Here is a 25,648-nt window from a genome sequence, read left to right on the forward strand (position 1 = left end):
GAACCTGTGTGTGGCCTCCCATTTCAACCCGGAATAAATCTCACTGTGAAAGCCTTACCCCCTCCGTATCCTATAGAATGCTTTTCTGCGACTCGGTACAAGAGTGCCATTTCTTCCAGCAACGGCATGATGCCCCTGCGTTACGGCTTTAACAGCCCACATGAAATACCAGCCATGACGTGCTTGTTTCAGGCAGAGGTAATTTTTTTAAAAACATTTCTATAATTTGTAAAGATCATTTCTGGAAAAATCAAATGTAGTTATTGAAGCAAGAAACTTACAAGGTGTAAGGAATGTTTAAGAGACCTGAATGCATTTTGAGGAAATAGGAACGAATTCAACAGATCCGAGCTGGATGTCGATTTGCGAGGTAAAGAAATATGAGATCATACATTTATACCCATTCTTCAGTAAGACTTTTATCTGTTTTACCCGTTGTCCAGAAACGTAGCTTTTCAATGCTTTTCTTCCTGTCTAGTAGAAGAGTTGTAGTGTCGGAATTATTTCGTTGTTCTTTCCTCGATGTCATACGACAGCATTTTCTTTGGAATCTTGCTTCTAGTCTCAGAGTAAAATGACCCTGTATCCACTGAGACGCGTCGGGTGCTGTAGTGTGGCGGCTCCCACTGAGACGCGTCGGGTGCTGTAGTGTGGCGGCTCCCACTGAGACGCGTCGGGTGCTGTAGTGTGGCGGCTCCCACTAAGACGTGTCGGGTGCTGTAGTGTGGCAGCTCCCACGTCTTACCATCTTCAGTCTCTGGCCTGAGACGGAGCGTGTAAGCCCCGAGTCTTTTCACTGAAATTCAGACCAGTGCATCCTGCACTGCTTTTAAATTTAAACAGAGAGAGTCTCAGACATCGCTTTTGAAAAATCATTTTCTATTGTTGCACAGCCTTCTTGTGGCACCTTTGCCTATGAAAGTAGTTTAACCTTAGCACCACTAGCGGGGGGCACTAACCCTTGAGGTAGGACAGAAGAGCCAGAGGCACTGCCGCCCGCCCGGGTCCCGTGCACCTTGCGCCCTTCCAGAACCATGCCTCTCCCTGCTGTGGCCTCTGACAGCGCCTCCCTGGGCTTCCGGGGCTTGCCACGGGATCTGCTAGCTGAGTATCACGCAGCCAGTCCTTCCCATCTGTCCCCTGTCTGACCCCCTTTCCAGCTTGTACGTCATGCTTTTTCACTCTGACACGCCGTCTCTTTGTAGATACTGTATATATAGCCTGGGATCTGTCCGCAAAGCTTCAGTGCTGCTCCCTGCGCATAGGGCGCCCTTCTCATAGTCACGCCCTTCCTCAGCCACGCCCATCTCCAACCACCTTCCGTGGCCACACCCATGCATTCAGCGCAAATACTCTCATCCCGAGGCTCCGCTGGAACTTTGGACCTAGAAGTCCTTACTGCCTCCTTTAAAGTTCGTATAACCCTTCATTTGTGCTTTTCTTAAAGAGCTTGAAATTTGTGCTTTGCGTCATTGAGGACCCACAGGTTGTCTCTCCTGAGGTATGTGTTCCGTGAGTGTAGGGGTCAGTATCACTGTGTCACACAGTAAGGCAGCCACCATTTATGGAGCCCAAGGTCACCACCCCGGACCCCTCTGTGCTTGGCTGTCCCATCAGGCTGCTGCTCAGAGCAGCTCGGTGTCTGTTAGTGAGCCCTGGTAGGTGGTGGCTCAGTAAATTGTCTTTGAGTGAAAAAAAAATAAATGTTCAAACTTCATGGCATCTCTTTCCACTGGTCACCTGCCTTTCCACTTCCTTTCTCGTTTTTGGCTGCGTTCTAGAGCTGTGCTGTCCCGGCTTCCAGCCACTTGAGGCTCTAAGTTCAATTAATTAAAATGAAAGAAAACTGAAAGTTCAGTACTTGAGTCACGTGCACACCAGGCACATTTCACGGACTTGATCACCACCCGGGGCAGGTGACCGCTGTGGAGGACTGCGCAGTTACACGCTTCCGCCGTCCTAGAAAGTTGTGCTGGGCGGCACTGGCCCAGCAGGCTTTGACTGCCTGGGAGGCAGCCGGTGCACACAGGGCGTGAGTGTGTGACGTGCTTCTGGGACAGGAACAACACAGGTGACAGTGTCATGGAAACCCGTGTGCATGCTGTCACAACTCAGTCTCCAGCTCGTGTGTCCTCCTCGGACTGTCCCGGAAGGAAGCAGAGCTCTCCGTAGGCTCTGTGCATGGGCCCAGCCCTGTGACCCGCTGTAGGGAACTCTCCTTGACCCAGCAGGACACCTGCAGGGATCTGCAGAGGGAAGCAGAGGCCTGTCTCCTCTGGAGCCCCGAGCCCAGAGAGCTGGCCAGACCATCAGAGGCAAAGGTGAGGCTGGTCTGGAGCCCCCGAGTCACTGCATTTGGAAAGGTTCCCGCCGTGACCTAGGTGTTCTGCCGCTTCTGCTGTGTGGATCTGACCTTCTGATGGGGACTTGCCTTGGGGCCTTCGCTGTGGCGAGGTATTTGTGGTACGCGAGGTGCTCCTCAGGTTGGGAATGGCCTTGTGAACACAGTCTTGTGTCGTTTCTACCTCGACTAAGTGAGGTCATAAGTGATCCCATTTTACAGGCAATGAGAATGAGTTTCAGAGAGGATGCGTGGCTCACCCAGAGAAGCCGGGAACCTTCGGGCTGAGGGTTCAGGGGCCTCTGGATGTCACCCATGTGTGCCTTCCCATGGCGGGGCTACCACAGCTGCAGTGACCAGCGAAAATCAGGGGTTACCGCGACTCTATTCTCTGGCAGTGACCTTTGTCCGTAATTGTAATTCTATTAATACCGAGCATTTTTGTCTGGTTTTTATTAGTTACTTCCTCTCACTGAACCTCTGTCCTTGTTAAACTGCAGACGTACAGAGTGTGCAGGGGGTTAGCGTTTGTGATGCGCGGGGTCGTGGCGTGGCATCGAGGGGTGACATTCATCCTCACGGCACTGGAGGTAGGTATCAACACGCCTCAGCGTGAGTCAGGGGAACGGGGCGCCCTGACTTGCTTCTTTATTCCCGGGTCCTACTCTAGATAAGTGCTGGTCTGTAATTCGAGCCCATGTTTTTTTATTTTATTTTATTAGTTTCTATCCCTTCAGATCTCACTAAATCAAGCTCCTCTTTCCATATGACTGTCAATTTATGCTCTTATCGCAGGGGTCAGAAGGGGAGACAGTTGTGCTTGTCTAGAGGCTGTAGGTTAATGTACCGTTCTGGGAGAGCCCTCGGCAAGAGCAGGTGACAGAGGAACTCGAGTGAGCATTCGCTTAGGGCTGTTTTTTGACTTTTCGTCTGAGCAACTTAATTTTACATTCATTCCACGCTCCGGTTTTGGCTTCCATTTGTTCCCAGGCTTGAGATCACGGAATTTGAAAGGACTCGGCTGGTCGCAGCATTTGCATGTAATACCTGTAGCACCCTTTCTCTGTCAGAGGCGTAATTAGCAATATGATTTGTACATCGCCCGCCTTCTGGTATTCACCACACAGTTTGTAAACTTAATTAGTTCTTGGAATAGCAAATGTTTTGAAGATGATAAACACTTTCCCTTTGAATAATGCCTTGAACGGTTATATATTCGCAGACATTTATTCTGTGCCGCTCAAATTAGCATGCCGAGGGGCGTGTGTCTCAAGGTAAACGTCACCTCTGCTCGCCCATTCCCAGGCTAAAGTGTCTTCCTTGGCTTTTCACAGGGGAAATCAGGAATTTAGCTCAGGTAATTGAGCCTCTGGGATATCCATTATGGCTCCATTGTGTGGAGAACATCTATGCTAATGGCATTGCCCAGATGCGTTTTTTCCTAGACTCTGATGGGGATGATTTTGCACGTACTGGCGGTGCCGTGGGTCATCCACAAGCACCCCACTACCTCAGTGCTCCCATGACCTCCTCCTCCCCCCCCAGCTCTCCGGGACTCTCGCTGAGGAAAGGAGACTGGCTCTCAGCAGGTAGAAGCTGAGGAACGCCTGCTGCCTCCCAGGAGCGCTTGTCTGGCATTTTCTTCGGGGCCTTGTTACTGTGAATAAAGCACTGCTCTAACAAAGTTTAATTGTTTCGGTTTCCAAGCAGCATTGAACCAGAATCAAACTAGAAGTGGCTCGGTGCCATTAGGTTAGTGACCCCCAGGAGTCGGGGATGGGTCACAGCTGTGACCTCCGCTGCTCTGCCCTGTCTGTGGTTGGCACCCTCCAGCGCCCTCCTCAGGCCCAGCGTGGTACCTGGCCCAGCGTACTTAGGACCAGCGACCCCTGGGTTCCCACGTCCTCTCTGCTTTACCTCCAGGAGTTTGCCAGGCTGTGCTATCCGTCAGGGGCGGGTCAGGGAAACAGAAATCGCTCCGGTATCTTTATCAGAGGGTTTAATGTCCAGAAGTTGTTAGACAGGTGCTGGGTGACTGAAAAAGGAAATAGGGAATGCTGAAGTCCTAGGAATAGTAACAGGCACTGCCCTGAGCCAGCACATCACGGCTGGAGGGACAAGGGAAGGGCCTTGGAGGAAGTGATCTGGGTGCTGGGCCCCAGGCGCTTGAGGAAGGACCCCCAGGGCTGGGACTCAGGTCTCTGGAGGCAGGGTGGGAGACGGGTCCGTCTTGCTGAGGAGGTGTCTGAGTGAGCTTCTGGGAACGTGGGGGGTTCCGCTGTCACTGTCAGGGTTTGGAAACTCCTTTGGCACTGCCAGCACGGGAACAGAATGGGAGGGACTGTCCCCCTGCTCCCGCATGGTCATTGCAGAACCAGTTGGGGACCGCTGGCAGAGGAGGAATCAGGCTCACAGAATCCCCGCCCCGCCTCTGGGGCAGGTCTGGCCGGCACACGTGTGGCCCAGAGACAGGAGCCTCACAGCTGGTGTCCCTATCTGTCTTTGGATAGGAAGGCCTGGTTATGTCCGCTTTGGTTCACGAAAACCTCGGAATTCCTGAAAGTTCTTCAGGCCCGTGCCTTTCTGCCAGTTATGCCATCATTCACTCAGCAAATGCATAAATGCATGTTCTAGTCGTGGTGCGGGACCGGGTCCTGCGCCTGTAATGGCCAGTAACACAGACTTATGTGTAGCAAGAGCTCTCTGTGCCATTTCTGCCCGGAGGGCCCGGCTGGGGCTGGACCGGGGCTCTGTGGATGGACTTCAGAGCCCTTTACGGCAGCTAGCTTCACCTTTGCAAAGCGCTGTGCCTGTAAACCTCCCTCTCCGCCCTGTGTGCGGTAGCTCCTTTGTCTCCCGTCTCCATTTTTTACTTCTAAAGCCGCCATTGGCCTTTTTACCGACAAAGCCGGATCCCTCTTTTATGTGACACACGAAAGTATTTGAGTAGAAGTTTTACTTCCTCCTGAATTATTTATCCTTTAGGATAAGCATTTTCAGTTATTTCAGTGGGTTTTCTTAGTGCTTTTCAACTTTTTCCCACCTGTTGTCACTTCCTCCCCGACAGAACCTTTTCAGACATTTCCCCCCAGTCGTCCGCCCACACTCCCTCATGAAGTAGCAATTCTTCAGCTAGACGGGGTACTCGTTTGTGCTGTGGCCCTTTGGCGGGCCAGCAACCGAGCGTGGTTGCTGTAAAAAGAACTGGTAGGTTTTTGAAACTGGTCTAAGGAGATTACTTCTCGCTGGATTCCGGGCCACGTTACTGGTCTCAGGGTCCTCACTGTAGTTTGTTACTCGTTCCTAGAATTGGTCAACATATGATACTTGTTCTGCCTCCTGCATTTGAGACAAGAGAATAGAAGACCGTCAGACATCAGCCTAAGATGTGTATTGTTAGCTATAATCAAAGTTGCAGTCCGTGTTTACCTTTTCCTTCTGTCTCGCTTGCCTGCGCGGTGCAATTCCACGATTCTGTAAAATAACAAGTGATCGGCATACTCAGCCCTGAAATAGATCCATCAGCTGTCAGTAGATTTGGCAAGTGGGATCCACTGGACTGCGTGATTGCTAACTAAGTGCTTTATGGTTGAAGGACAGAGTGGAAACAAGCAAATGCTATCGACCGGCCTTTAGTGTAGTTACTTTTCTATGAGGTCCCTAGATGATTTTAATGGACAGTGTGGTCCAGAAGATGAAGATCTCTACCTAACTTGACAAATCCCTTGATGAACCTCCTCCCCCCCCCATGGGAATGCCCACTGGAAAGAGATCGCATCAGACTCCTCAGAAGAAGCAGTGGACCGAAGTTGGCTGGAGAATGGTCTGTTCTGGGTAAGCCCTTGTTGGCTTCACTTGAAATGGGGCGTCATCCTCTCTGTGAGTGGTGGTATGCTGTGGGTGCTGAGACCTTTTCCTCGTCCTCAAAAGCTGTGACAAAGTGCATGCAACTTGTTTTCTGTCAATATCTTAACTTTCTATGAGGACTAAATCGGAGTGGCAAAATATATGTTTCTGCTGTAATTCTATTTTGTTTCTAAAAAGTGTTTTGTGCCTATCTGGCCATTTTCATGTGTCTGAGAACACAGAGTTATGAGGGAAAGGTGGTTGTATTAGGTATCTGCTATGTTTTGTGCTATTAGTAAGCTGCCAGTTTTTCTTGCCACGTTTCTTATTCTAGCATATCTCCTGTGGTTTTGTTGACAGATCTTTTATTTTATTATTATTATTATTATTATTATTATTATTTTGGTATTTTTCCAAAGTTAGAAGTGGGGAGGCAGTCAGACTCCTGCATGTGCCCGACCGGGATCCACCCGGCATGCCCACCAGGGGGCGATGCTCTGCCCATCTGGGGCGTCGCTCCACTGCATCTGGAGCCATTCTAACACCTTAGTTGGAGGCCACGGAGCCGTCCTCAGTGCCTGGGCCAACTTTGCTCCAGTGGAGCCTTGGCTGCTGAAGGGGAAGAGAGAGATAGAGAGGAAGGAGAGAGGGAAGGGTGAAGAAGCAGATGGGCACTTCTCCTGTGTGCCCTGGCCGGGAATCGAACCCAGGACTTTGCACACTGGGTCGACACTCTACCCCTGAGCCAACCAGCTAGGGGACAGACCTTTGAAACAACATCAGAGCAGGTCGGTGCGGTGGGGTCCTTCTTCAGTCCTTGATCATGCTATTTATTTTCAGAATTCTTTTTATAAAAGGGACCCTATAGATCATCATCAGATAAAAGTTGGACGTAATGCTTAAGGATTATTCCCCCATCCACCAGTTGCCCTGACTTTTTGCTTTATAAACAAGGAATGTTTGTGGTTATGGAACTGACCTAAAAAATTAAAAGTAGCCATAGCATGAGTATATCTTGCTCTGTGTTTTTAGTGGTCCGTCTCACTCAACGAGTCTATATTACTGTATGTCTGATCAATAGAAAATAGTCACTGTGGTCTTAGGAGAGCAAAATGCTCATATTATATAGTGATTATAGAATATCATTAGAACAGTCAAATTTCTATCTCCAAGTGCGATAATGCCGGCAGGATAAATGAGAGGGACATTGAATCTTCACACGAAGGAAATGGGTTTTATAATGAGTGCCATCTGAACAGAACTAATCTCTCTCTTGGATCATTACTTCACCTAATCATAAAACTTTTTTTTTTTTTTTTTTAATTTAAATCCTTGCAGGGTTCTAATTGGTGACCTCTGGAGTCTGATAATTGTTTAAGATAGCTGGTCTTTTGCTGTATGCTTAATGATGTTTGCAATTAAAAGTGAGAAATGAGGTTTAACCCTTAGGCAGATAGACCTAAAAACTAGATTTTTCTTCTTTTCAATCTTTAATAGTCATTCTCATCCCTACTCCCAGTAGTTACTGACTGAAATAATTCTCAACTTGAATTAACCTAAATGCACTATTTTCTTTATTTAATCTGTGGGTGTGTCACATCTTCACTTGACAAATGTGTTGAGTGATCGTAAGAATAATCCTGAGTCATTTCAAGTAGCCAAGGGACTGGGTCTGTCTGGGCGGGCAGAAGATGCCAGCGTCGTCTCCTGTGTTCTCTCGGTCCCTCTTCCTGCTTGTCTTTGTTTCGGGTAACTTCAGTTGCAAAGCTGAGACAGTCTTTGCAACCACTCTCAATAAATATTTTGGAACTTCCCTTCTTACCGGAGAATGTGCCTTTGTTCACCATCAGGACTGTGGGACCGGTCATTCGTCGTCCCCACCGCTGAGCATCACAGCTGGCAGGGAGTCAGTTGGCATTGTTGTACGTTCATCCTGTTTGCCTGCCTGCATTCTCCGGCTCTGCTGCTCAGTAAACACAATGGAGGCGGCTGACGGACTATTCCTATGGGATTCTGTCGATGTACTGGAGGTGGGACTTCAGCAGTTACCTTTGCCTGTTGCCTTGGAACGTCTGGTTTTGCTTTGAAGCCTGTTCTTGAGCATTTTGGAGAAGCAAAGCCCATGAGTGTCAGGCAGTCCTGTAGTCAGATTTTAGCTCTGCTCTTTATCGGATGTAAGAAAAAAAGAGGCTGACAGTTCCAGCCCTGACAGTTCTGGGAAGTTCTGAGGACTTCGTGTAGCTAAAGCCACCAGAAGAGTGTCGAGAACATACTGATAATTGCTCAGTGTGATCCATCCTTCCACCTGTTCTCAGGACCATTTCATCTGCATTCCAGGCTTCGGTCTTTATTGTGTCAAAGTTGTAAGGGACCATTTCCAACTAGAAGCTGCCTTAGAAAATTGTTGGAATTGAGGAGTAACATCCAGGAACCCCTTCGTGTCTGAAGGTCTTTGCGTTTTTTGCTTTGTTTAGATGAGAATTGTGTAATTTCACTGAGGCCTTGAGCTCGCATGTCTTATTTTTGTGTTTGTTTTTCTACCGTGATGCCTTTTGTTTGGTGAATGACTACACATATTTAAGAAGAAAATTAAGGGGTCAATACACTGAAAGCATTTTTGTTTCTTAAAAATTTGACAGACTTTTTATAATATTAGTAGCACTCAGAGTTTTTTTTTTTTTTTTTTAGCTATGTGGCTTTAATTCTCTAGAAGCATATTGCTTTCACAAATCCTTCTTGAAATTCCACAGTGAAATGCCGTATATAGAAATAAGTCATCACAAATTAGGCATTGGCATTATGTGTTATAGTTTTCAAAGAACTTTGCTAAACAATATTTTTTGATACTTGCAATAATTTGTTTAGTTTACCCACAAGTGAAATAATAATCCAAAGCATTTTTTTTTCTCACTCAAAATCAAATCCCTTTACTGTCGGAATACCAAGAAAGTAGCGAGAGCATCGATTTGGAAATCAGGCGCAGCGGGATTAGAATCCTGGATCCGGGCTGGCTGCGAACCTTGGCTTAGTCACATGATGTCTCTAACCCAGCGGTTTCCAACCAGCCTGCTGCAGGAATTCTGAGAACATGTGAGAACTGACTGTTTAGTTAGGGGCACTGACCTCTCTTCCCTTAGGCGGTCAAATAAAAAACTGACAACAGCTATCTGATGTGAATGAATTAAAATGATACCCTTTTTTTTTTTTGTCTGATCGTCCAAAATTATATTTTTTAGTGTGCTGCAGAATTCCTGTAATCAGGGTCCGTGTGCCACGAGATGAAAAAGGCTGAAAACCGCTGCTCTCAGCAGCTTTTGCTTTTCTGTGTAATGAAGATTGTATCTACATTTGCTACAGTTGTCACGGGATTCAATACCTGGGAGAGAGGGAAGTTCTGTCTTCTAAACTCCAGCAGCCTATGATCCTGTTAAAAGTTTGCTAATTACCCATGAGGAGAAGGACTAATTCCTTCCTCTTTTCCTCTTCCTCCTTCCTTCCTTCCTTCCTGGAGGAGCCGGACTGACTGTCATTTCCGTGCGTCTGTGTTTTAATCTGAAGTGCTGCATGTCTCTCTAAGGCTCTTCTGCGCACAGATAGTTGCTCTGCCTTGAGGAAAGTAGTTCACTTCCAAGCAGCCGCGACAGTTAGCGTATTGACTGTTTCCTGGAGGGTGTAGTTCCGTGGGTTTGTGACGGGCTTGTGTGTCCTCATTAGTCCGTGATCTGCATGTCGGCTGGGCTGTGCTGTTTCTCTCTGTTTCTGGAAGATTATTGGTACGATCCTGTGCGGTGTGAATCAGTCCTAGTCCGGGCAGGTTTTAAGTGTCTTCAGCTCTGGTTTGACTCTAATAGGTGTTCCATTAGGTTTGGATTGCTTAAATAAAATAATTCCTTGGTGAATGCATCTGTCATGTTGGAGGTTAAAAAATTTCTTTTTCAGACCAGCGGCCCCAGGAACGTTTCTGTAATCCGTCAGATAGAATTTACAGTGGCTGTGCACACTATTTCTAGATCTTCTAAGATCAGTTTAAATCCTCCAGCTGGGCTGTTACATTATTTTGGAACGGATTTCTGAATGTTGAGCGAGGAGGTATTTTGATCCTGATGTGGGCTTCTCATTTTAGCGGGGAGCCAGCTGAGCCCTGGCCTGGGAAATGTTTGCACAGATTTAAAGTGCGTGGGGAAGGGGGGCTGTGTGTAGCGTGTCACTGTCCACACCGGTTTTTTTGTCACGCAGGCTGACTTGCATTATTTAGTTATGCCTTCCAGCCCTTCTGTGTTTTTTTATTAAACAGCTTTCGAACACCTAGTAAGACTCAACTGCTTATTAACTGTCTAACTCTTGGCAGGCTCCTACCGTGCCGACCTTCAGGGCCCACTTCTGTAAAGTGGGCTGGTAGGTCCTAGATTCGGGAGAGTAGAAATTGAAGTCAGACCCACAGCCCTGTCCTGGGCGAGTCTTTGTCAACGGAATGATGATAATAATTACTTACTTTGTAGTGGCTGGTATGATCGGTGGTCTCTAACACACTTTCATTACTCTTCAGTATTTTGCTGTGTAATAATAGTGCATGTGGTCACCTCACATGGAAACTCTTGGATGGAAAAGCTGGCACCAGAAATTTTTTTAAAATTACTTTATTTTTAACATTTTCAGTGGCAGGAAAATTGGACTAGGAAGTAAGAGATCTTTTATCTATTTACGCATTTTAGGGAGAGCGGAAATGGGGAGGGAGAGACAGAGACAGCGATTCGTTGTTCCACCCATTCATGCATTCCTTGGCTGATTCCTGTCTGTGTGTGTGTGCCCTGACCGGGCAGCGAACCCACAACCTGGGCGCATCAGGACATTGCTCTAACCAACAGAACCGCCGGCCAGGGGAGAAACTCTTTTTAAGGAATCAGTCACTTTACCGAAGGTGCAGGGCTGGGGAGCTGCTTTCTGTTTCACGGGGTCCTCTTTCCACCCCCCTCCCCTGCTCTGTGCTCAGGGGGCTGAGGGGGTGCTGACCACTAGTTTAGTGGACAGCCACACCCTCCGGCCCACCCCTTGGAGGTCACCTGCAGAAGGCCCGCAGGAAGGCAGTGGTGACATCAGAGTGTGTGTTCTCTTTGGTTTCCTGTTGGGTCAACACATGCGGACCGCTTCCGTCTGTGGGACTCTGTGCCCCTGTGAGACTCTGTGCCCCTGTCCTGGCCATAGAGGCTTCTCTCTCTCTTCCCTTCCTGCCCTTCACGCTTCATGCCCCGGGGCGGTAGCACCTGCCTCCCTAACCCACAGACGGAGTCCTGCACCAGTCTCGGCTGCTGGTGTTTTAGGCTCTCCACACCTTTATCTGTCGGCCCTCACTGTCACCAACTTCAGATGACCCAGTTTGAATGCCACCTGTTTCCTCCTGGAATCCCATTCCTTTTGGGTCGTTCACCCAGGGAAAGAAGGGACCGTTCCCCCTTTCCGTTCTTCCCGAGACGCTCTAGGAGAGGGCGGAGTGGCGCAGGGTTCGGGCCCCTTGCCAACGGTTTCTGATAGCCGTTCTTTCGCGGACCTGTCTCCTGAAGGGCGTTTTCTTCTCTTCGTAGAAGCCCTTGTAGCGTAGCACGGGCTGAGCGGGTGGTTAGCTGGACAGCGTGTTCTCATGGCCTGCGGACGGAATGTGCTGGAAACTGTCCCGGATTTGGAGTCTGAGTCTTGGTAATGTTTCTTGCTCACAGTGTGACTTTTAGCGATACATGTCCCGCCTTCTCTTAACGTGTGAAATGTGAAGAACGCTCCGCCTTCCGGCACTGTTGTCGGGAGGACGTGAGCCGAAACAGAGAAAGTACGACGGAAGACCTGAAGCCAGACGCCCGTGTGTTAGTGACACGTACAGCACGGATCTGTGAGCCCTAGGCACCCGCCGGGCGCTGCGAAGGGGCTGGAAGGGGGTACCGGACAGGCTGCTGGACAAGGGGGATGCCAGGTAGGAAGTGAGGCCCGTGTAGGGTTTCCTAGGCAGCTGTGGTTTTGTGGTTTAGCCTGGGGATTCAAAGATAGCCTTTCCACGGAAGTGGACTTCAGGCACAGACACCAAAGAGGAGGGTACCGCTGGCCAGATGTCCACAGACGTGTTCCCGTCCATTAGAGACACGTTCAGCGCCTGCGGCTCGGCGAGAGTGGCAGCTGTGGACAGGTCGGGGTTCTGGGACAGAGAGCCCAGGCGAGGGCAGCGCAGCGTGTCCCCGTGCGCGTGCTCACGGGGCGTTCCGCAGGACGGGCGCTTTCTCCCAGGTGGAGGGGTTGGCTCGCTGGTTTTCACACCCGTCCTCCTTCCACGTCGGGTACCGGTTCAGTCCCTGTCTGTTGTTCGTCAGGACACGTTTCGTGACCCAGCTGCATTTTAACCTGCTTCCTGTCCCTCTGCTTTCCACCCGTTTCACTCACTGCCCAGCGGCCTGGCTCCCTTCCCTCGAGGTCCTCCCTCGTCACACGCCGGCCTCAGGTAACGGTGACACGTGGAGCCTTCCCGTCATCGTCACTGAACTGTTAGAGCCTCAGTCTCGCCGTTGAGGAGCCCGGCCAGCCTCCTCGTGCTTGGGTCCCCGTGTCCCTCGTGGGGGAGCTGCCTCTGCTCACCCTGACCCTGTGCGATCTTTCCGCAGGGACCCAGGGCTTAGGGTCCGGAAATTGAGAGCACATCTGTGGGCACTGACTCAGATGGCAGGATCGTGTCATTGTCACTCGTCTGGTTTGTTCCACGCTGTGTGGTTGAAAGAGAAAGGAAGAACACACAGGTTGGGACATCTTGGTGCGTCTCCACGTATCCGCGCTATCGTCGGACTGGACCCGATGAGTGAACGTGGTCTGGCGTTCCACGGGGCTGCTTGACTCGCTGATGCACTCCCCGTTTCTTTGCTGCCGACTTTGTTCCTTGTCCCTGAACAATTCAGCACCTGTTTGCTAGCTTTTGGAATAATCTTCCCAATTTCAAAAAGCTGTTAGTCCCTCCCCTGCAGCCCCCTGTACATTGTATCACATCTGTCTGCCATATGCCACAGAGTCCCCATATTCTGGTCCCTGCACCTGGGGCACTTCCTAAACTAACCAGAACTGAATCATGGGTTTCTTTGGGTTTTTTTGGTGCATAAATGCTGGTCTCCCCCCTCATCCCCACCTCCAAGTGAGCCCCATTGCATGTAACATGATGACATTCTCAAACTAAACTAAGCGACACGGAATTTTCTGAAGCACCTCTGTTGCTTCAGGTGAGGTAAGCAGTCCAGGTAAATTCTCCATCATAGCTTCAGTGGAAGGATACTGTAAACGAAGACGTCAAAAACAGTGAGCAAGAGAGCAAAGCTCTGGGTTACCAGCTAAGATGCAAAATATAAGCACGGCCACCTCTGTACACATTTTAATTTGATTCTGTTTTAGTTTTTTTAAAAAAATCAACAGAACTGTTTTAAATGAATTTTGTGTACATTTAAGTGGGTACAATATTTACATGGTTCTGAAACTTAAAAGGCTGTAAAGCAGCGGTTCTCAATCTGTGGATCGCGACCCCGATGGGGTCGCCTAAAGCCATCGGAAAATACATAATGCATATCAGGCATTTACATTCCGAATCATAACTGTAGCAAAATTACAGTTATGAAGTAGCCACCAAAATTATTTTTTGGTTTGGAGTCACCGCAACATGAGGAACTATATTGCGGGGTCACGGCATTAGAAAGGTTGAGAACCACTGCAAAAGCGTTTCCTGGCCCAGGCCGGTTGCTCAGAGGCTAGAGTGTGGGCCTGGTGTGTGGACGTCCCAGGTTCGATTCCCAGTCAGGGCACACAGGAGAAGCGACCATCTGCTTCTCTCCCGCTCCCTGTGCTCTCCCTCTTTTCCTCCCACAGCCAGTGGCTCGATTGGTTCGAGCATCGGCCCCAGGCACTGAGGATAGCTCAATTGGTCCTAGCATTGGCTGCAGAGGGGTTGGGGGTGGGGGTTGCCGGGTGGATCCCAGTCAGGGTGCATACAGGAGTCTGTCTATCTCCCTTTCTCTCACTTAAGAAAAAGATAAAGAAAAAAAAAAAAGAAAGAGAACCGTTTCCTGTTTCAAACCCACTCCAGTCCCCTGTGCCAGTTAGGTAACCACGGCTCTTAGTTTCTCATACAGAGGGAGCAACTGTGTGTGCACACCAGTCAATCTGGACGTGTGTGCTCATACTGCTTTATCCTGTGTCTGTGAGAAAAGGGTGTATTTGGGGCAGACCTTTTCCTGTCTCGTAGCTGCGTGCCCTTGCTCACGTAATCGGGCTGCGACTGTCGGTGTGCGGAGATTTCCAGTGTTCCGCTAGTAAAGATAGTGCCGTAAATAGCTTAGCCTGTAGTATTTCATGTCTGCCCAAGCTCTCTGTCTGCAGGGCCAGTGTGTGGAAATGGAGTGACCGAGACCAAGGAGAGACACCTGTGTAGATGTGTTTGGTCCTGTGCGAGAATTTTCGTGCTCATATTTTTTACATTGGGCATGTAACTCATGTACATCCGCAGATTACTTGGTTGCTTTTTGGCAGACGAGCATATTTAAGTTAAGTGGCCCTTGGCTGAAAAGTTAAGTGGCCCTTGGCTGAGAAAGCTCCATACCGGGTGAAGGCAAAAGCTCAAAAAGAAAGGGAAAAAACAAAAGCCAAAAAAGACACTGCCGCTGATGTTCATTTCTGGGTGGACAGAAATTCAGTGTCCGTGGTTTGGAAACGGCATTTTAATCCCCGACGTTATCGAAAGCCTCATCACGCACTGGCTGGTTATTTGTGGCGAAGGGATGACATTGGTGTATGAAACTGTGTGGGAACCAGTATAAAGCTGGGGATTAGTGAGAGTCAGATTCCGTGTGTTCGACCTTGAAAATCTGATTGAATTCTTTTTTCCTGTGGTTGGCTTTCATGGGCTTTAATTAGCTTAGAGGTTACATCCGCCTTGGTGAAGCCCAGTGCCTCCCTGTCCCTAGGGAAGGTCAGAGCGGCGGCAGCGACGGCGGGAATAGGAAGCTCCCACGTAGGGACAGGCGTAAATGCCATTTCACGATTTCATGATTTCATAGGTCCTCTTGCACAGATCCCCGTTTCCTTATATTGTATCGTATTGGAATTCATGGAAACATCCAACTACGTATTATCCTCAGTCGAGTAGAAAATATAAAATTGTTGATTGACCTGTACCTAAGGAAAGGAGAGTGTTGACCAGTTTTGACTTTTATAACCAGAGGGTACAAAGGCCGTGATTGCAATCAGGTCTGTTTGATGCCCACAGGGGTGGAGGGGGGATGGTTGGGATGTCTCCATCCCCCTGTGCTGTGTTAGGGCCAGTGGGGGGGGGGGCTTCTAGTTTTAACACGACCTCAGGCTTTAAAATTTTATAAAACTGTATCTTCATCAGTGACATGGATACAGTAACATAATTCAGAGTTGACGTAAGGTAACAAAGTGTTTTTAGCAAGGTGTGATTTGCACAGTTGACTATCTAGAAAGGAAATTAGTTTTTTAACCTGTATTCTCTTTTCATTTTTATATTCCTCTTTAAAATCATAGGCATATCTCCAACTTTAATATGATATATGGTAAAACACATTTTTTTTCACCTAATTTTTTAACCTTTATGACTCGACACGTGACTTCGAATGTTCAGTATTACTGGTGCGAGGAATAACGCGGTGGACTCTGATCATGGAACCGCACGTGGTGCAGGTTGTAAGTTCTCTGGAGCTGGAAGATACTCTTTATTTGAAAAGACAATAGGTACTTAACTCTATTTTGACAAACCTAGGTCCATTAAAATGTCTTTCTTTTTTTCCTAGGAAATTTCAGTGTAGCAAATGTTGTTGACTCTTCCAACTATGCTCAAGGTCCACTGCTCACAAAGATTAGGGGATATTTTATAGCTTGATCTTCATTTTGAAATGCCCCCTAATTTTTGTGAGCAGTGTATTTCCAGAAGCTCTTCCAACTCTGACTTTCAGGGGCTCTTAGGGAGTTTTCCTTATGTGGGTCACCGGCGAAAAGGGGCTCGCTGTGATGACAGGCGGCACTCCAAGCGCGCAGGCGATGCCAAGGGGTTTAGGAGCTCTGTGCCGGGAACTGGGGACAAAGACCAGATAGATGTTTTTCATGACGTCCCTCCTATGTGCTGACTTTCTACCATGCATTGTTAAGGAAAACATAATTATTCTGAGCCTTGTTTCAGCTCGGCACTACCACTGTTGGGGGGAGAGGGCGGGCTCAGTGTTGAATACAGCAGAGACAGCGGGGACGTTTAGAGCCGATGAGCAGAATGAGGGGTCAGTGGATGGAGAATTACTAAGAGGGGCATTCCGGCCCACCGGGTTCTGCAGTGCTGACTGAGGCCCTGGGCCTGCAGCCTCCTGCTTTGAACGTATTTCCCACTCACCTAGGGTGCTGTGAACACCTTCCCTTCTGTCTGACCTGATGTAGAAGTAACGAGGGAGGGCGTGGCAGTGGCGTCCTCTACTGAGTGTCAGGAAAGCCTGGGGGAAGTCCCGCCATTGCCATTTGTCAGCAAAGGGACCTCCTGACCTCCCTCAGTGTCATCCCCTGTGAAGACCGAATCATGTAGTGACTGAAACATACTAAACGGAAGCAGAAGAAACAAACGTGTGTGTCCCTTTATACAACTGTGGTGCCTTCTTCGAACCTTCTCTGTGCTTAGTAACCCTTTGAACCGTCGACGGAGTGTCAGTAAATCAGGAGGCTTTGGCTAGAAATAAATACTTGTTCAAGGGTCCTAGGGTTTGCAAACTGGAAACACAACTCAGCGATACTCAGAGTGCTCTAAAGAAGAAAGGAAAGCGAAGAGTTCTTATACTAAAAAAATACATTCTTGAGAAGATTCAGTCATGCTTTCTTCCCGTCTGGATAGATCGGGGATGGTAATCTACAGACGGCCAGTTGTCTGGACAATGGGTGTCAAGGGTCTGGGCACATGGACATTCCTTCCTGAGTCCTTCAGGGGCGAATCAGGGATTCAGCGATAGGATTTCAGTGTATCTCTGTCTGTGTATGTCGGTATACACATATATATACACACACACGGACAGGTATATGTACAGACATACGTATGTACACACACACGGACAGGTATATGTATAGACATACGTATATACACACACATGGACAGGTATATGTACAGACATACGTATGTACACACACACGGACAGGTATATGTACAGACATACGTATGTACACACACACGGACAGGTATATGTATAGACATACATATGTACACACACGGACAGGTATATGTATAGACATACGTATATACACACACACGGACAGGTATATGTATAGACATACGTATATACACACACACGGACAGGTATATGTATAGACATACGTATATACACACACACGGACAGGTATATGTATAGACATACGTATATACACACACACGGACAGGTATATGTATAGACATACGTATGTACACACACACGGACAGGTATATGTATAGACATACGTATGTACACACACATGGACAGGTATATGTATAGACATACGTATGTACACACACATGGACAGGTATATGTACAGACATACGTATCTACACACACACGGACAGGTATATCTGTATCTATAGGCATGGCACGAGAGTTCAAAAGATTTGAGTTCTCGAGCTAGTTCAAGTAAGAGCGGAAATAAGAATGCCTCAGCCTACTTGATTGTGCAACTCAGCAGCTTGCATGGTGACTCCATTGTACTTGTTCACTCTTTTCCTCAGGACCCAGGTGTCTCGTGGCCAGTCCGTGGAGGAGTCAGTCCCCGTGCACATCCGTCCAGGCACCTGCTTGTGGACCTCTTGTGCAGGCAGACGCTATACTCAATAATGCGAGGAAACTGATACTAATGTTTCCTAAGATCGGGAGCGTGCACGTAGTGGGTGCATAGTAGCAGATGTTTGTTGAATGAAGAAACAGATGTGACCTAAGAGAAATGTAGGATCTGGTGGGAGGGCGTCTCGGTTCTCTAAAGCTTCTCTAACAGAATAGCACGGACTGGGTAGCTTATGGACCACAGAAACTTTTCACAGTCATGGAAGCTGGAAGTTCTAGGTAAATGCACCTGTAGATATGGTGTCAGGTGAGGGCCCACCTCCTGGTTCACAGAGGGCAGGTCTCCCACTGTGTGCTGTGTGTCCTCAGCGGGGTGGAAAAGCTCCTCAGGGTTTCCTTTCTTTTTAAGGGCACTGATTTCATTCATGAGGGCGCCACCCTCATGACCTAATGCCCTCCCAAAGGTCCCGCCTCCTCATCCCACCACGTTGGCGGTTAGGGTTTCAGTCTAGGCATTGGGGTGGGGACACGTGCACTGTCCGTATTGTAGAGAGTTTCGGCAGAATTGTGTGAAGTGCATTGAGAGTGTCAGGGTGGGCGTGATGGGTTCTCCCACCGCGGCTGCCCCACGGAGGACAAGGTAGAGGCACACAGAGAGCGGCCTTCACTCTGGTTGACTCCTGAAGGAGAAGACACGTGAAACTGAGTCGTCCACCTAACATCACAGGTAGAGGGAAGAGCGCTAGCGGAGACAAGAGCCTGTGGTTGATCTTGTCACTTGTGAGGAGAGGAGATTTGGTGGGGGGAGGGCAGGTGACACAGCATGTCCAGGGCCTTGGTGGGGGGAGGGCAGGTGACACAGCGTGTCCCGGGCCTTGGTGGGGGGAGGGCAGGTGACACAGCGTGTCCAGGGCCTTGAACGGCACCTGAAGGCTCACTCCTCGTGGGGCTAAGCCGTGGAGAGCCAGGCGAGGTGCTGACCAGGGATGTCAGCAGTCTGGAACCTTGAATGGCACCTGAAGACTCACTCCTCGTGGGGCTAAGCCGTGGAGAGCCAGGCGAGGTGATGACCAGGGATGTCAGCAGTCTGGAACCTGGAACTGAGGACCCTTTCTGGCTCTCCTTGGCTATTTGATCAGCCTCTTTCTCCAGGATTCCAGATGGCCCCGCGGAATTTCTTTTGATTTTGATGATTGCGTGCATTTGTTGGCCTCCCTTAGCACGGGCCTCTGAGATTTGACTTGGTAGAGCCATGGTATATGCGTTTTTTTTTGTTTTGTTTTCCCACTGCACTGGTGAAGAATGATCGACAGAACGGGAACTGTATTGTTACTTGGGAAAGAGTGTAGCAATCTAATAGTCCGTATTCCTGTATTTGATTTCATGCCACAGAAGCGCTGAAGAGAACTCTGGGCCTCCGGAGTTCTGAGTCATACACTTCATGGATATCTTTTTTCCTCCACAGAAATAGAAAAGTTTCAAAAAGGAGAAGGAAAGGACGAAGAGAAGTACATTGATGTGGTGATTAATAAGAACATGAAGCTGGGACAGAAAGTGTTAATTCCTGTTAAACAGTTTCCTAAGGTAAGAAGACAGTGAGGCCCGCTCGCTCAGGGTGTGCTAAGCTCCATGGTGGGGAGCAGATGTTTAATTCGTATGCCGTCTGATATTTTCTTGAGGTGTTTTCCCCTTAGCTCAGCCCCTCCCCCCGACGCACACAGACTTCTCAAGTCTTACTTAGTGATTCTGTCTTCACGATTTGTCTTTAGTCTGAGGTATGGAGCCCTAACACATTATGCTTATGAGGCATACTAGCGATGTGACTTTGTACAGTTTACTTAACTTCTGTGCCTTTATTTGTGAGATAGGGTTGGTTTAAGAATGAAATGAGACTACCTGTGTGAAATGCTTAGCATAGGGTTTAGCACATAAATGTTCAAAATACTGTTTACGCATTCTACAAAAAAAGTTCTATTTTGTATTTATTGCAAGTGTTATTTTGTGTTATTGAGCACAATTACATTAGGTGCTTTAAATTCTCTAATTCTAAAATCTTGGTCGTCTTAGGGCTGGCCTGAATTTAAACTCTTTTTTACCTTGTTTATCTTTTTTTTTTTTCCTTTTGAGTGTCCATGTCCATGATTCATACACAGTGTTGCACATCTCATTAGCTCACTTTAGATTGCCGAATAATAATTCATTACCTGACTATACCACAATTTATCCATTTGCCTGGACAGTTTTCAGTGTGGGGTTATTATAAATTAAACTGCTGTGAATGCTTTCATACAAATCATTTTGTGATCATATGTTTTCATTGTTTTGGGGTAAATACCTAGGAATTTAATTGCTGTACATTTGTTTTTATAAGAAATTGCCATACATTTCACCCCCAATGTGGTCAGACCTTGTGACATTTCTAAGGATAGTGTATGCAACTTGTGGTTGCTCCATGTCTCTGTCAACTTTTGATGTTATCAATCTCTTTATTTTAGCCATCCGGCTAGTATATTATATAGTGGTATTTCCTTGTTTGTGTCAATTTGCATTTTCCAGATTAATGATTTTGTGTTCTTTTTCAGTGAATGAATGGTACTTATTGGCCATTCATTTGGCCAATTGTGTACCTTTGATGAAAATCAGATGACTACAAAAGTGAGGGGTCTATTTCTTTACTTTCTTTTTATTTATTTAGAGAGAGAGGGACAGATAGGGACAGACCGACAAGAAAGGAGAGTGATGAAAAGCATCAACTTGTAGTTGAGACCCCTGTGCTCAAGCGACCGTGTGTGCAAGCTGGTGAGCCTGCACTCTAGCCAGATGAGCTTGTGCTCAAGCCGGTGACCTTGGGGTTTCAAACCTGGGTCCTCAGCATCCCAGGCCGACACTTTATCCACTATGCCACCACCTGGTCAGGCGGTGAGGGGTCTATTTCTGCACTTTCTGTTTTGTTTCATTGATCTATTTATGGACCCTAGTGCTGCTACCTCCTGTTTTCATTACTGTAGCTTTTTACAGTAAGACATCAAGTTAGGTTATGTAGTCCCTTCAGCTTTATTCTTCCTTCTCAGGGTTTCTTGGCTAGGTCCATTGTAATTCCACATGAATTAAGTAATTGTTTTATTAATTTCCCCAAAACATTCTGCAGGGAGTATGATTGCCAGTTGCATTGACTCTTTGGATCGATTTAGGGAGACTCGCCACGTTAACAATATTGAGTCTTCCTTTCTTTGAACGTGGTCTATCTTCCCACGTATTTAGATTTTTAACTCTGTCAGCAGCATTTTATACTTTTTAGGATAAAAGTCCTATTTGTCTTTTGTTGAACTTATTTCTCAATGTTTCATGGTTTTCACACTTGTAAAATGAATATTTAGAATTCTTTTCCCCTGTTTTGCTTCTAACATAACATTTTGTTTCTTAACTTATATTCCACTATCTTGCTAAATTCACTTGTTAGTTTTAATGTTATTTTATAATTCTTTAGGATGTGCTATGTATAGATTCATAACATGTGTATAAACAGTTTACTTCTTTTCCAATTTGTATGCTTTTTATTTATGTAGCGTGTTTTATTCTGTTGGCTAGTATCTCTAGTATAGTGTTTGAATGCAGGTGGGAGGATTAGGCAGTCTTCCCTTGTTCCCAATCAATGTGAGAAGCATTCAAGTATTTTACTGTTAAGAATGGTGACCGCCGGGCCCTGGCCAGGTGGCTCAGTGGCTGAACCATCATTCCAGTGTACCAAGGTGTTGTGGGTTTGATGATGAGCTCAATGTCTTTACTCGGCATGTCGCTTATCAGGTTTTCTAGCTCATCTTTTGTGAATTTTTCTGTGTGTTTTTCAAAGGATTTGTCCATGACTTGCTTCAAATACTTTTTTTGAGCTTCTTCTTCCCATATTTTGAGACGTCAGGTACACATATGTTCAACCTTATTCCCAAAAGGATTTTGATGGCTCTAGTCACTTTTGTTATTAGTTTTCTTTTTCCCTGTTAGTCTTCAAATTGGACAATTTGTGCTGTTGTATCTTAAAGTCATTGTTTTTTCCATGTTACCATTAGTTTCTTTTAAGTCCATCTGATACAATTTTTATATTAGGTATTATAACAATCTATTTCAGAATTTATATTTGATTACTATATAAATATGTATATGTAAAATATCTTTTTTTTCTCTGCTTGGATGTTCTGTTTTTTCATTCATTGCAGGTGCTGTTTTATGTCATTGAGCACAATGAAAATAGATGCTTTAGGCCTCTATCTAATTCTGAAATCTTTGTCACCTTAGATTTGACCGGAATTGATAATCTTTCGTCTTGGTAATGAGCCCTATTGTTCCAGTATTTTGTATGCTGAGCAGCTTTGGGTTGTATACTCGACATTGGGAGAGTTCTACTGTAGAAACGCTGGATTGCATTCTCTTTGAGGAGAGCGGCTGTTTCTGGATTCTGACCACAGACTTGGTCTCTTGGGTCAATGTGTGGGTCTCAGGTCAGTTATTTTCTTGCGTTGACTTCTGCCTTAATTTTTTGGCATACCTGACTTTTGGGGTCAGCCAGAGGTTTTGGCAGATTTCATACACAAAATTTGGGGCTCCTCAGCTTTCTCTCTGTCGTGTGTGGTACTTCTCTGTCACATGTCAGCACTGTGGTTGCCTCAAACTCTGTCATTCCGGCTATCAAGTCTAAAGTCAGTCGACTCTCTCCCTTCTTCCAAGTCTGATGGCCGTCCGGAATCTCCCAGGTTTCTGGTTATTTTCCACAGGCTTCAGATAGTTGGTTTTTACATTTTGTTTAGAGTTAAGAGTTCATAAAGCAAGCTACATAAATAAAAAGCGTACAAATTGGAAAAGAAGTAAACTGTTTATACAAACTGTCAGCCTGTTAGGAGCTTGGTCGTACCTAAGAATTAAAGATAACACATTTTCAGTAAACAGAAAACTATGTTGTGAGCCTTTCATAGAGTCATTACCAAGCGAAGCATAGTTTATGGAAACCTTTATAAAATGATAACTATGCCCAGTATTCCCTGTATGCCCGATAAGCAGTGGGTAGAAAGACGAATGTGCCCTTCCTGCCCTCAGATAGTTCATGACCTTGTAGATGATTAATCTGTAATTAACACTGTTGCCTAAGAGTAAGTCTATGCAAGAAAGTCTATGCATTAAAGTTGAAACTACTGCTTTTCTCCGTCAGCCTGGACGAGGGTAGGGGAAGACAGATGATCATCTCTGCGTCTGAGAGCAGAGTCCATTTCAAGTATTTATAATGCCTGAAGTAGGCTGCTTAGAAAGCCGTTGCTTTCAGAGTGCTGAAGAAGGATTTTTCTGCTTAGCATAATTGAGCGTGCGAGTTTCCAGCTCACCCGTATAAAAGGCTAAGATGGCACTTCCATCGGTTCTAAGAGAAAGCTCTCCTGCCGGTTTCGGTTAACGGCTGAGCTGGAAGAGGCTGGCGGTGCTCGTCCCTGCGGAGCGGCGGTGGGCGGAGGACAGCTCGCTGGGGGCTCAGAGCCGACTGTGCGCTTCCCGCTTCGGGGGCGAGAGAGGCGGGCTGCTTGTGAGACTCCCTCTAATAAGATGGTTTCCGTTCATGGAGTCCTTTCCCCGCTCCTAATGAACCATTTTCAACGCTCTTTCCATGGCACGCCATTGAACTTGAGTCTCCCTGGATTCAAACCTGAAGTACATTCACTCTCTGAGTTACACGTCTGAGCACGCAGAGTGTGAAATTCAAGGCAAACACTGTGTTATGGTTATTACACCGTGTTTGGAGATGCTGAGCTGGAGAAAGCGTTCTCCCTAGTTTTCTCGTGGTTAAGCGCCTCCCCCTCAGTGCTGAGCAGTGGCCTGGGTGTCATGGAGCTGCTCTTCATCCCCTGGTTCACTCATCAGTGATACTGTCCATCTGTCCATCATCCATCTGTCCACCTGTTCGTCCATCCGTCTGTCCCTGCACCCCACCTGTCTTGTGGGGGTGAAGGCATGTTTCCCCATAAGAAACCCTGTTTTGGGGAGCCTGTGGATGAGTAAGTTCATGCTAACACCACAGTGTGGGAAGCTCAGTGGTAGGGTGCTCCCGAATGACTAGAGAAGACCATGCGGACACCGTCGGAGGCTGCCCTGGGGTGGCGGGGTGGCGGGGGCTATCTCCAAGGAGCTGGCCTGGGAAGGACTGGGAGTTAGACAATGCGAGGTTGACGTGGTCATGACAGGGGAGCGCTCTGTGTAGGGCAGAGGCCATTTGAGAAATTACACGCTATTTTATTCTCCTACATGGGTTTATTTCAGTAAGATGCACAGACTCTTATGAAGGTTTATAAATAAAGCAAAGGGGGTAGAGCGTGGGGTCGTGCTGGTCAGGGGCAGCGGTGAGGTGGAGACGTGGGGTTGGAGTGGTTTTAGAGGACGAGGCAGGGGCTTCTCTAGGTGTTCCCTGATTGGGGACGGTTCAGGCACGGGGGTGCCCCGTGCAAGCTTTCTAGAGTGGAGAATGCTTGTGCACCATTAAAAGTGAGTCGTACTATGAAATGAAGTGAATTAGTTCTCTGTGTCATTATACATACGTGATACATGGCCCTGTTGCCATGGTAACATAGCAAACCTATTATATTGTTAAATTATAAAAGGAAAACCAAGGTGTACACAATCATTTGGGGAAAAGAAAAACTAACAAGTTTCCTAAGAGCAGTTACTTTCTGGGGAGTAGGATTATATACTTTTTTTTCTACTGTCCTTTAATGTTTTAACAATAACTTGGTGTGACTTTTATATAATAATTTGGATTAAAAAGAAAAAGATTTCCATTTTGGGGGAAAATAAGGGCCCCTGAGTTAATTTATGCAATACCTTTGTACTATTGTGATGTGTTCTTTTTTTTTAAAGATTGCACTGAGTTAAATTCTATAGGTTTAAATTAGATCTGAAACGTTTCTTAATTTGGTAATTGTTTTCATCTATGAGCATTCTAATGTGCACATGCTCTTTATCTTCATTAAGTTTGTGTAATCAACATGGCTTTTCTACATGGTCTTCCTATGATGTGTGCATGATACTCTTGACATATTTGCTGCCTCAGGCATGCTCCTCAGCTCAGGGTCTTGGGGGAGGAGAGGGACGCTCTGAGCACATGTTCCCGCCTGGACTGGCGGCTTGCGGTTTCCTCTGCGCTGTGTTACAGACACGTGGAGACCCGTGAACTGGCGGCTGGAAGCCGATTCCACAGAAATTATCATGGGTTTAAAAATGTCCGTGAGTGATGCATAGTTGACAGGTTGCCTTTTCCGTCATTCCTAATTGATTTTCAGAGGCATATAATGTTTTTTTTTCTTTCCAGAGGATGAATGTGTAAATGCTTTATAGTTTTTGTGTTCAGTTGATAGGTTCCCTGTAGCTGTAAAGTGTTGATGTGCTGGCATGATGTGTTTGTTTTTTTTTACATAAGTGCCGTTGCCGAAGTTAATTCGGCCGGCTAATGAGAATTTTGATAGTAAGAATAATTACGTAAAGATAGCCGTGTTTATCCTAAGTCACTGTGAATGCCCCTCCTGGTGTTCATTGAACCGTGTGACCCTGGGTTGATGTAGAGGGGTCGCTCAGGGTTACGGGGCCTCAGGAAGTGACGCTAGCCCGTTGTTCATGGTGCAGTCCCTTCTGT

The 25,648-nt window shown here is 47.0% G+C and overlaps 1 protein-coding gene across 4 annotated transcripts in view; it reads left to right on the forward strand.

The window, feature by feature from the left end:
* KHDRBS3 (KH RNA binding domain containing, signal transduction associated 3) overlaps nucleotides 1–25,648 on the forward strand; it is a 162,024-nt gene that overhangs the window by 34,722 nt on the left and 101,654 nt on the right. For 3 of the 4 annotated variants that reach the window (XR_010750516.1, XM_066379565.1, XM_066379567.1), the window contains exon 2: nucleotides 19,457–19,575. Coding sequence is in view for 3 of the 4 variants with exons in the window: in XM_066379565.1 (XP_066235662.1) it covers nucleotides 19,457–19,575 (119 nt within the window). In the remaining variant the exon portion in view is untranslated. Of the gene's footprint in view, nucleotides 1–11,997; nucleotides 12,147–19,456; nucleotides 19,576–25,648 lie in introns of those variants that run through there. The other variant, XM_066379566.1, reaches the window with a different exon arrangement.

The sequence above is a fragment of the Saccopteryx leptura genome, chromosome 3, assembly GCF_036850995.1.
Source record: "Saccopteryx leptura isolate mSacLep1 chromosome 3, mSacLep1_pri_phased_curated, whole genome shotgun sequence".
Classification (NCBI taxonomy): domain Eukaryota; kingdom Metazoa; phylum Chordata; class Mammalia; order Chiroptera; family Emballonuridae; genus Saccopteryx; species Saccopteryx leptura.